Consider the following 12,542-nt stretch of genomic DNA (forward strand, 5'->3'; position numbering starts at 1 on the left):
AGCCATTACAAATCTTATATTTGAAGACAAACTTTTTATAAAACATAATATGTTCTAAGCTCAATTATACTTCAGTTGATCTTAAAATAGTTTCACTTATAAATATGTGACAAAGTGTAATTAGTGGTGATATTAATGATTTCAGATATTTTGTTACAGTTAAACAGGAAAAGGTCTCATTTAACAATTCTTTAGAGGTTTTGGACTGGAACATGGAGTAGGACATTTTCATACTTTAAACTGAGTAAAAGGCAACTGAGTATATACAGTACTTGAAGAGTCATGTTCAGCTTTGCATACTATCCTAATGTGTCTTTCAGAAAGTGTTATTTCATCAGTCTTTCCAAAGTACGACTGCAAAAGGAAGAACAGTTTAATGCATGTCAAGTATAAAGATGATTTTCAAACCCAGAGATCAGTTGAAGGTGGGGGAGGAGTGGAAATCAGGGGATTGGATGGATCAGGCAACTGGTAATACAGTATGGAGCCAGTTTTGAATTCTATTCAGGTGGACACTAAACAAAAGCCACTACTAACCAATAGTCACACAGTGGTCTCAATATTTTATCCTAGAAATTCTAATGGACAAGAGTCACATAATCCACCATAATAAGCACCTTTGCTGGCCATCTCAGAGAAGTCAAGGAATGAATGGGCCATGGAAGCTGAGCTGCCTTGAGGAATATTGGTGAGGCACTTGCACTGTCCATGATGAGCCACTTAATTATTTATACTACAATAGCATCTAGAGGCCCAAGCTAAGATCGGGGCCCCTTTTTGTTAGGCAACTGTACAAACACATGGCAAGAGAGAATTGCTTACCCAAAGAGCTTACAAATGAACTAGGATTAGGATAGGAGGAAAAACAGAGGCACAGACAGGTGAAGTCGTAATATATCAGGTTAGTGGCAGAGGCAGGAACAGAATCTGGTTTACTGAGCCCCAGTCTAATGTCCTATTGACTAGACTATGCTTCAGCCTCTAGGGTTGCCAATGCAGCACTACTTATGGGCATTAAATTCCCTTATTTAGTTGGGAGCAAGAGAAAATGAAGCTAAGGAAGAATCTCTTTGATTTTATTGGTTAAAACCAGATGCTGACTGTGTATCGTTAAATTCCCAGAACCGTCCCATTCGGTAGGCAACAACATTTTCCCTATACACCTAATTCTCACTAGATCTGGCCATGGAAAGTCTTAAAGGCTGTGTCAGTCACTAACTTCAAGATGTGCCAAGACAGTATGAAGAGAGAACTGAGACTATCATCCTGAACTCATTTACTAGATTGCTCCTATGGTTGTACATTGTACCAATGGTAATCTGATATAATAATTCCAGGAATCAAGGGTGCTAAGGAATTTGTTCCTTTTCAGAGTTAATATTCAATGTTAGTTTTTCTACTTAACATTCAGAATACAGAGCAGCTGCATAGTGGACAAAGCACAGAAACTCCCAAGTATTTGTTTTCCAAAATTCAGCTACTAGTTCACCATGTCCCTTTCAGCAAAACATTTGAATTTTCTGCTTTTATTTCTCCCATGACATAGAAGGGAGATAATACTGTTACCCCTTTTGACTCATGCATTTCACCAAAGATTCAGGATCTTATAAGTTATTCCAATGAGGAGAAATTGGTGATAAGCTCAGATGTTCCTTTGATGCAATCCTGTTTATTTAAGAGGAATGTACAAAGCCCTTGTGACAGGCAGAGACTTCACCTGGTCCCGCTTGGGTGTTTTCAGCTTATCTTCCAAAGTCCTTTTTCCCTTTGGCAACCTTGCTCTAGTCTTTCTGGATTCACAGGCATGGGGATTTTCCAATTAAGGGAATGTTCAGTCTCTGAGTTTTCATTTAAGAGCATTGATAGGGGTCTGGCTTATTTATGGTGGTTACATATATGGTTAATACAGCTAAACAGTGGGTCAGAGTTTATCTTCAATTCTTCCCTGCGGAGATCAGCTTGAATCTGGTCTGGTGAGTCCTTGTGGGCGGTGGAGGTTTACAAGCCGTCTTCCTCTCAGCAACTCTGTTGCAAGAGTCAGCTAACTCTGAGGCATAGCAGTATTCCAACTGGTTGCCACCCCTTCCAGTGACAAGTTCTCCCTTTTAAGCTTGCTTCTTCCATGCAGAGCAGGCTCTGCAGGTGCACCTATTTAGAACCAAAGATGCTCATTAGCCTTCTCCTGATTGGGATGGTGGCAAGCCCCATCATGGTTCTGTTTCCCTGAACACAGCAGGAATCAAACAACAAGAGCTTCTTTTCTCATAGACGTAAGCCCCTTTCAGACAGCACTCAGCCCTAAAAGCTCTGCCCTCTAGGCTTTTCTCAGGGCTACACTCCTAATGTTTTACTAACATCACTCAGAGAAAAATAAGAAGTATTTATTATTGCAAGACTACGTATGAGCACTAGTGCTTACGTCCGTGTGACTCCAAAGATCAATTATTGCCATTCTCTGCTCTGATAATGTGTTCATGGTATAAAACTCTGCTGCCAGGTATTTATTAGTAGCAAACTGTCAACATATCACTCCCTGTTAGCAATCTCTTCCTTGACTTACTGATAAACTATGCATTGATTACAAAATTTGTTTTCAAAGGTCCAAGTACGCAGCCTTGCGAATTACTAAATGGATATCCATCTGAACAGATTTAATCCCTGGAAAGCTGCAGTCACTGCTGTTAATTTGTATTAGTTATGAAACCTTTTGGTTGCAGGCTCACATGCTTTCAAGTTAAAAGCCAATTAAATATGAAGTTTATATATTTTGTTTGGCATTTTTAAGGTTTTAAGAGAGAATGTAATGAAGAGAAGGATGCATCTTGCATATTATCAATTTCAGTGCTAAATTTGGGTTAATATTGATTACCAGCCTGAAAGATGTTAAAGAAGCATTCAAAAAAAAATGTTGTGTCAGAATTTTGTGCAATAACTTCTAGTGGGCCAAATCTTGGACTTAGCTCTCAGCCTCAAGAAATAGGCTCGATGAAGGGGGCAGCTATGTGAAGAGATTCAGCTTGTCTACACCAGGAAATTGAGTAGGGTAGTTATAAGGGAATAAACTTTCAAAGCAGTGTAATGATTCCAGTTATAGTGACCACATGGGGAGTTATCCTGGAATAGCTATTCTTACTATACCTGGGCTAGTCAATTTCCCCATGTAGACAAACCCTTAGGCACGTGCTTAACTTTAGGTACTGTGAGTAGTCCCACTGATAAGCATGTACCCTAGTATTTGCAGGATCAGGATTCAGAACTAGTCATATTACTACTTGTTGTGGGGGGACTAGTTGTGGGGGGACTCCTGATATGGCGAGTTTACCTTTGTAGTAGGTTCCCAACATATACTTTAAATGCCAGCTTCTATGATTAAGAATACCAAAACAGCACGGCTACAATATGTTGCATCCAGAAGTGAGATATTTTTGCACTAAATTATTATTACCCTTCTTTCAGTTTTTGACCAAAATTCTCATTTCCATAAAAAAGGTTTTAAGAAGACAGATTAGAATTGGCACATCACACTCTTTAACAAGAGGAGGGCAAAGCAAGACATAGGAGTAAAAAAAAAAAAAAAAAAAAAAAAAAAAAAAAGATGGCCGGAATCATATTTCCCTCATGAGGCCCAGATACTAACATTAGAATTTTTATTAAATACAAACCAGAAGCTGTAATTTAAGTTAGCACAAAAGGTTTCTTTCTAGTTTTATAAGACATTTGTGAATGTCCAGTACTATTTGCAGAGATTCAGACAAATTAAGTTATTAAATAGCCTTTTAACATAGACCCTGTTAAGTGCTGTGAGCCATATAGCTTTCAAATAAAGTACTCAAAAAATGGATTTTAACAAATACTACTCCCATATTTCACCTCCTAAGCTTACCAAAAATTAATAGAGGCATGAAAAAACTACTTTAAAATACCAGTTATTTCTAGAAACAAGAAGCAGATGTTCTCTTCTATTTGTCTCAGCTGTGCTGCAGTACAACAGAGTCTCTGTTATGCTGCCAGCAGTAATTTATATTTATTTATTTATTACAGCCATTTTATAGTGCCCATCACTGTAGTGTCTGGGTACACTAAAATATCTGGATATGCTGTACAATTACATGATTCAGATTAATGCAAAAATATTTCTTATGTATTGAAAAGCCAATATATCCTGACACTTCCCTCGGACAGCTTTATTAATACAATTCTTGAGCAGATTACAGTGTGATTTTTTTCCTTCCATTGTCTTAAAAAAAGGGGAGGGGGAGGAGGGAGGAGGAGGAGAAGAAAAACAGGGTTTGTTTCCAAATAATAGGAGTATTAACATTAGCACACACACACACACCCCAAAAATACAGAAACAGAACATAGTACAAAAGGAGTCATATTATGTTCTTTTAAATTACAAACTAGTCTAAGTCTCCAAAGGCAAATTAAGTCCAATCTGCCATTATGGAGGGAATCCATAACAAGAACAAAGTCATTCAAATATCTGTGCAGAAAGAGGGAACAGGGTCCATTGAAAAGAGAAGACAGTGAGAGCAAGAAGACTATTAGCATAAGTTACCTCGTATTTAAATTAATATCTTACCCTGCCAGCTCAGACATTATCTTTAGCCGTTAAGCAACTCTCCATCACAGAACATTATCACAGCTCTTGTATGGATCAGACAAGGGATTCAGGGACTCAAACAAGTAAGAGACCTTTAATGATGCTGTATACACTGATGTAAACACTCACACACCCTCAATTTGTTTGAGCAAATGACAATTCCTTCTTTTAAAATATCCTCAAACCACACTGTTCAATATATACATTAGTAACACATGTAAAATATACACAGTGATATATTACACTGAAGAGCTAAGGCACTACATGAAACCCATCAAATACCATCACCTCTGTTTGTAAAAGTTAAGGGTTCTGCATGTATAAACATTCCCCTATTTAATACCAAGCTATCAGTAAGATAACCATGCCTGGAGTATTAGAAGAACAGCAAATCCTTCCCTCAAGTTCTTTTATATACTCAGATTTCAAAATATTTAAGTTTTTATACACATTTAAAATACTGTAAAGTAAATGTTTGTCGATTACAGTTTGTCAATAAACTGTCAGGTATCAGGGGGCGGGGGAGAGGGAGGAGGAACAAGTAGTTTCAATAACAAATCACTCGAGCGGAGGATCTGCCCCCATGACAATAAACTGTGTGTCACAATGCAAATAAGCTTCTGTGCTTAATCATTCCATGACAGCCTATCAACTGATCACTCTTGATCACAAGACCTTCCCATCTTAGTCAAAACACAGGATAAAACAAGGTTCCAAGTAATATCTCATGTTTAGTAAACTAAATCTAGGAACAGACATTTTAAAAGATTTTCCACACGACAGACAAAGCAGCAGCCTGCTTTGCTTCATATATGCAAATTGCCATGAATATGGAATAAGTGGTCCATACTATCTTTAGGTTGGCAATACAAGAGAGGAATACCTTAGTATAACAGAACCACCAATACAAAAGTATCTCCAGCAGATTATCAAAATAATTATTAATTTGATATCTCAAAAGCAGGTTATAATGTTTATCACAAGGAAATTAAAAATATTAATGCATAAAGTACCTACTCAAACAGGAATCAAGTGTCTACATGTTAGCACACAAGTTACGTATATTAGACAATTAACAGGAATTGGAATGTTACGACAAGAATGAAATCTTGCTCCAGCACAGAGATTTACAATCACAAGAATCTGCACAATCAGGAATGAAAACCTTGCTCATGAGTTGAACACAATATGTCTCTACTATGCGACATCATCAGAACAACAATAGCTTCTTCAAGTAAATTGTATACATTTTACTTAAAAAAAAAAAAAATGTTTTTCTATTTCTATTTACAAAATATAAGAATAGTAACTTTCTGGCAAAATTGCTAATAACTATCTTAATTTGGATAGCAGAGCCACTCACGTATGAAAATTAACATGCAGATTAGTTGTCTGTTAGATATGAGTTTTCCAAAGAGACTTTTCTGTATCAATAATACCACTTTTGACACAGGAGATTAGGTGCTAACAAATGAGGCTTTGATCTTGCCATGTGGGCGGGCAGACGATGCATTTAATTGCAAAATCAGGGCCTAAGAGAAAAAGTTATAGTGTAATTTTGATTTTTTTTACAAAAATTGATTAATGACACTATCGAGTTTAAATTTGACAGTAACATTTTTTTGTAAAAATGAGTTCTTATAAAACCAAGCCTAACAGAATTGCTTCAACAATTTTTAAAAATTCTGTGAAATCTGTTATTTAAAAAATGTGTACTGTTCAAAACGCCAGCACTGTCCCAGTAAGAAAGTGAAATAGATTTCATTGATTTTCATTGTCCATACTGAGAGACATGAAAAATATTAAGAACGTAGACCCCAGTCTTACAAAGATTTAAGCACACTTTAAGAATGAGTAGTCCCATTATAAAACAAGTGTATAAATCAGGGATCGGCAATGTTTGGCCCACGGCCCGCCAGGGTAAGCCCCCTGGCACGGCCCGAGAGATGTGCTGGCCGCCACTTCCCACAGCCCCCATTGGCCTGAAGTGGCAAACCGTGACCAGTGGGAGCCACGATTGGCTGAACCTGCGGACGCGGCAGGTAAACAAACTAGCCCAGCCCACCAGGGGGCTTACCCTGGCGGGCCGCGTGCCAAACATTGTCGATCCTGGAATAAATCTTTACAAGATCAAGGTCAGTGACAAATTAACTAGTTGGGTATTTGTTTCTTTTACTTTTTAAATCACATTTAAACTATTAGTAACATAGGCTAAGAAATTAGGCCCCGATTCTGGAATCAGAATCACACCACCAAACCCTTCACCTGCAAATAGCTCTACTGCAGTCATTGGGGATCCACAGAGGCCAGCCCAAAAGCCGGATCAGGGCCTTGGCATACTTACAGAATATAATTTTTAATTTGATAAGATTAATGTAATATTTATTGGGTTAGTTTCAATTTATGTTTTTAGAAACATGTTATTCAAGATGCTTTTATAAACTGCCCCAGAGAGTTCTGTAATAATTAGTGGTGCCAAAAAAAATCTTGGGCTGAATATAAAAGAGTATTTCAAATATTTTACGCTAGTACTGCAAGAAAAATAGTATTTACATCTTTCAGGAAAAGTCTGAAGCATTAAGTGCTCCCAAAAAAAAACCCATGCAGCAATACAGCATGGCATACCAACTCATTGATTGTAAACAGGACCATTCAATGTAGATGCCTACCCCTGGATACTAGAAGTAGGTCTAAAACATAAGAATGACCATAATGGGTCAGACCAATGGTCAATCTAGCCCAGTACCCGGTCTTCCGACAGTGGGCAATGCCATATGCTTCAAAGGAATGAAAAGAATATGGCCATTATCAAGTGATCCATCCCCTGTTGACTAGTCCCAGCATCTGACAATCAGAGGCTCAGAGACACCCAGAGAAAGGGGTTACATCCCAGACCGTCCTGGCCAATAACCATGTATGGACTTATATTCTGTGATTTAATCTCATTCTTTTTTGAACCCAGTTATAGTTTTGGCCTTCACAACATCCCCTTGAAACGAGTTCCATAGGTTGATAGTGTACTTCCTTTTGTTTGTTTTAAACTTGCTGCCTATTAATTTCATTGTATGACCCCTGGTTCTTGTGTTAAATGAAAGGGTAAATAACACTTCCTTATTCATTTTCTTCACACCATTCATAATCTTATAGACCTCCATCATATCCTCCCTTAGTTGTCTCTTTTCCAATCTGAACAATCTCAGTCTTTTTAATTTCTCCTCATATGAAAACTGTTCCATATCCTTAATCATTTTTGTTGCCCTTCTCTATACCTTTTTCAATTATAATATGTCTTTTTTGAGATGGGGTGACCAGAACTGCACACAGTATTCAAGGTGTGAGTGTATCATGTATTTACTGCCTTATTATCTATCACTTCATAATGGTTCCTAACATTGTTAGCTTTTTTGATTGCCGCTGCATGTTGAGCACGATTTCAGAGAACTATCTACAAAGTCTCCAAGATCTCTTTCTTGAGCGACCACATGGGGAGTTATCCCCATCGTTTTGTAGATATAGTTGGGATTATCATAGAATATCAGGGTTGGAAGGGATCTCAGGAGGTCATCTAGTCCAACCCCCTGCTCAAAGCAGGACCGATCCCCAATTAAATCATCCCAGCCAGGGCTTTGTCAAACCTGACCTTAAAAACTTCTAAGGAAGGACATTCCACCACCTCCCTAGGTAACGCATTCCAGTGTTTCACCACCCTCCTAGTGAAAAAGTTTTTCCTAATATCCAACCTAAATCTCCCCCACTGCAACTTGAGACCATTACTGCTTGTTCCGTCATCTGCTACCACTGAGAACAGTCTAGAGCAATCCTCTTTGGAACCCCCTTTCAGGTAGTTGAAAGCAGCTATCAAATCCCCCCTCATTCTTCTCTTCTGAAGACTAAACATCCCCAGTTCCCTCAGCCTCTCCTCATAAGTCATGTGTTCCAGGCCCCTAATCATTTTTGTTGCCCTCCGCTGGACTCTTTCCAATTTTTCCACATCCTTCTTGTAGTGTGGGGCCCAAAACTGGACACAGTACTCCAGATGAGGCCTCACCAATGTCGAATAGAGGGGAACAATCACGTCCCTCGATCTGCTGGCAATGCCCCTACTTATACATCCCAAAATGCCATTGGCCTTCTTGGCAACAAGGGCACACTATTGACTCATATCCAGCTTCTCGTCCACTGTAACCCCTAGGTCCTTTTCTGCAGAACTGCTGCCGAGCCATTTGGTCCCTAGTCTGTAGCGGTGCATTGGATTCTTCCGTCCTAAGTGCAGGACTCTGCACTTGTCCTTGTTGAACCTCATCAGATTTCTGTTGGCCCAATCCTCCAATTTGTCTAGGGCCCTCTGTATCCTATCCCTACCCTCCAGCGTATTTAGCTCTCCTCCCAGTTTAGTGTCATCTGCAAACTTACTGAGAGTGCAATCCACACCATCCTCCAGATCATTTATGAAGATATTGAACAAAACCGGCCCCAGGACCGACCGTTGGGGCACGCCACTTGATACCAACTGGCAACTAGACATGGAGCCATTGATCACTACCCATTGAGCCCGACAATCTAGCCAGCTTTCTATCCACCTTATAGTCCATTCATCCAGCCCATACTTCTTTAACTTGCTGGCAAGAATATTGTGGGAGACCGTGTCAAAAGCTTATGTTTTCCAACATGTATTATTTTGCATTTATCAACACAATTTCATATGCCATTTTGTTGCTCAGTCACCCAGTTTTGTGACATCCCTTTGCAACTCTTCACAGTCTGCTTTGGACTTAACTATTTTGAGTAATTTGTATCATCTGCAAACTTTGCCACCTCACTGTTCACTCATTTTCCAGATCATTTATGAATATGTTGAACAGCATTGGTCCTAGCATTGGTCCGTGGGGATCTAATGCTACAAATCACGACTGGAAGAAGGCAGAAGAACAACAAAGGGTTACAGCAAGAAAGAAAAAAAATCACCAACCTACCAAACTAACCAAAAAAACATGCATATCATCATCATATCCCTTACAGACAGTACCTCATCATTAATTCCGGAACCAGAAAGCAGGGGGGGGTGGGGGGGGGGAGAGGAGGCAGTAAGAGGACAATAAATCTCCCAATGGAAGGTAAATATTAAAATTGGAAGGATGCACAAGTCGCTTAAAATGCATTAATCCTGGTTTTTTTTTTATCACTGTCCCACCTCAACACATTTCTCAAGTGATCTCTGTAGCAGTACTCTTCATGTAGCCTTTTGATAATTAGCTCAAAGAGATCAGGCTAGGACATTTCACTTTTCATGAAGTATCAAGGGAGAACAGATGTTTCCCGATTTCAGAAGGATTCAAACATAGGACTGGAGTGAATCTTTTCATGCTGCTCTTCAACTCTTGATCACATGGAAAGTGCAGTAAGGCAAAAAAGCAAATGTAAGCAAACAAACCAAACTGCTCACTAATAAGCAAAGACTGTCAAACATACATTGCATGGTGGAAATTAACATCCCATAATGCTGCTCTTCTACAGTCTGTTGATCCCCAAAATATGGTTGATTAGAAACTAATCATTTTATTGGAACTCACTGTTTTAATGTAAAAAAGTCTTGCAAATTTCTACTTTCCCACTCCCTGGGGAAGTGTCTTTTTTTTTTTTAAATCTACATTATGCTGTTGGTGAGTAGATTATGTCTGGACTGGTAATTTTTCATGACAGTTTTGCAAGACTGAAATAAATATCATTTTTAATGTTGCACATCTGTCCTAAGGTCTATCTATTCCACTGAATTATTCTGCTATCCATTTTGAAAATCATGATTTCACAAGTGCCTTGTGTCTCCTAAATGCATTACATGCTGCTGAGTTTGAAAGGCCCTATTTTGCAAAAAGGGAAACTCAGTGGGAGGAATATTTCCTGCTTATAAAACAAAAAGTGTCACTCCATGAGTGTCAGCATTGCAATTTTCATAAATGAAAAAAATATACCACTGAACTGCTGATCTGTCTGGTAACAGAAGAAAACTCAAGCAAAGAAACAAGTGAAAAGCAAAAGCAAAATGCATTACCTCTTGAGTCCTTTCTGATGGTTTTTTTCGCAATGCCTGTTTAATCTTGGGATCCACAGGAGAGGTCATTCTACTACTTTAATTCTCCAGTTATGAATTCCACAAAAATAGCTTATTACTTGGGAGGCGGAGGGATGAAGTGATCCCTTCCAGGTCAAAAGGAAAGCAATGGAAACTTCAAGTTTAGATTTTGTTGTAAGCTTCTTTTTCAACCCCCTTCATTCCTCCCTGAATTTGGATGTAAACTTTGTGACAGGCTTGTGTTGTTCTTTTTAGCAGTCCAACGAAATTAGTATCTGGCAAATAATAGATTTCCTCAATTAGATGAAGCTCAGTTCCTCTGGTGCATTTCCCCTTTGCTTATGCAGCTCCCACAGGTTGGAAACAAACATCCAAAACTTCCTTTCATCTCACATGACATTCAGAAAAATCTTCGTGCAAAAAAAGTAAAATGACGAAGCACCAGCAGCAAAAGTTTCTTCAGTCACCCAGGAAGATAATCCAGAAGACAGGGGAATCTAATCACTACATCAAACTCAACAGGGGGAGGGGAAAGGCAGGGTTGATTTTCAGGAAGATTCTGGGTGGTAGTTATTGATTTTTTGGAAGGAGAACCAGTTGAGTGGCTTGGTGCATATGTTCTTGGGGTTGGGGCTGTAAGAGACAGGGTCCAGGTTTTGGAAGAGATAAGGTCAAATTTGGGGGTAACATGGATTTAAGGAATATTTGGTACGGCGGGGGGGGGGGGGAGAAAGGGAAGGAAGTCAGGATTAGAGGAAGTGGTGAGTGGAGTCAGGCTAAAGGAAAGGCATGGGGGAGTAGCTGGGCCAGTCTTGGGTGGATTTGAAGGGCAAGGTTTGAAGAAGTGGGGTGAATTGGGGGCAAAGGGCTTCCTGGGGGAGGTTTAAAGAGAAGTGGACTGGAGGTATCCAGGAATTAGGGGGTCAGTGATCAGGGGTAGGTGAGTCGGGGATGGGGGGAGATTCAGAAAAGGATCAATCGCCGGGGGGAGAGGGTTAGCGACCAGGGGACCTGAGGTCAGTCGGGAGAAGTGAGGTGCCAGTGATTATGGGCCAGTCACGGGTGGCGGCGGCGGCCGCCCGTGATTAAAGGCCGGAGACGTCCGTGCGTGGGGGCCTGAGGGTCACTGACGAGGAGCCAGGAGGGTTTCAGCGACGAGGGGCCAGGGTCGCTCGGGGAGGGCCATGCGGAGGCGCCGGGGAGCTGCCAGTCGCGGGGGGGCTCAGGGAAGCGGGATCGGTGGGGGGGGGGAAGCCCGTGTGAGGGAGTTGCAGGGGGTTCCCGCTCCCCCTCGCTGCTCACCAGGCGGCCGGCTCCTCCTCGGGGCTCCTGGCTCCCAGCTCAACGGCAGCAGCACATGGGGGAGACGGAGGCAACCGCCACATGCTCCCCACAGGCGACCCGGCTCCCCATCGCCGGGGGACCCCTGGCAGCGTCCCAGCCCCTCCGGCGCCGGCGAACGTGAGGTGAAGTCTCGGGACGCGGCCGGGCTGGATGGAAGTTACCGGCCGGAGTTGGTCTCCCTCAGCCCGCCGGCGCCCTGGCTGACTATCTGTGAATCTCCTTCGCTCCAATGAAGAAAATGAGCGGGCGGGCGATTAGTATCGCGCGCGGGGAAGAACCCAGACCATTCTCCGGCGTATACAAGGGCCCACCGAGGATTCAGCCTAAGGCGACCGGGACCCGGTTTCCCCTGCCGTCTACCTCGATTGGAAATTTAGCCCCGATAAAACCTAGCGAAAGCGGGCGCCTAACACGGTGTATTAGCGAGAAGGGTGGTGGGAAGGGGGTGGACCCTTGGGTGGGGAAGGGGTGGTGATTGGGCGTGGTGGCTCTCAGCTCCTCCCTCACAGCCCCCCCCCCCGGAAG

General features: G+C 41.3%; 1 protein-coding gene across 15 annotated transcripts in view; it reads right to left on the reverse strand.

The window, feature by feature from the left end:
• Positions 1 to 12,542, reverse strand: part of RAPGEF6 (Rap guanine nucleotide exchange factor 6) — a 232,601-nt gene extending 220,059 nt beyond the window's left edge. For 11 of the 15 annotated variants that reach the window (XM_037906909.2, XM_037906912.2, XM_037906907.2 and 8 more), the window contains exon 1: positions 10,653 to 12,542. In XM_037906909.2, the coding sequence (XP_037762837.1) occupies positions 10,653 to 10,721 (69 nt within the window). In that variant the 5' untranslated portion in view covers positions 10,722 to 12,542. The remainder of the gene's footprint in view (positions 1 to 10,652) is intronic. The other 4 variants (XM_043521414.1, XM_037906902.2, XM_043521416.1 and 1 more) reach the window with 4 other exon arrangements.

This window comes from Chelonia mydas, chromosome 8, assembly GCF_015237465.2.
Source record: "Chelonia mydas isolate rCheMyd1 chromosome 8, rCheMyd1.pri.v2, whole genome shotgun sequence".
Lineage (NCBI taxonomy): Eukaryota > Metazoa > Chordata > Testudines > Cheloniidae > Chelonia > Chelonia mydas.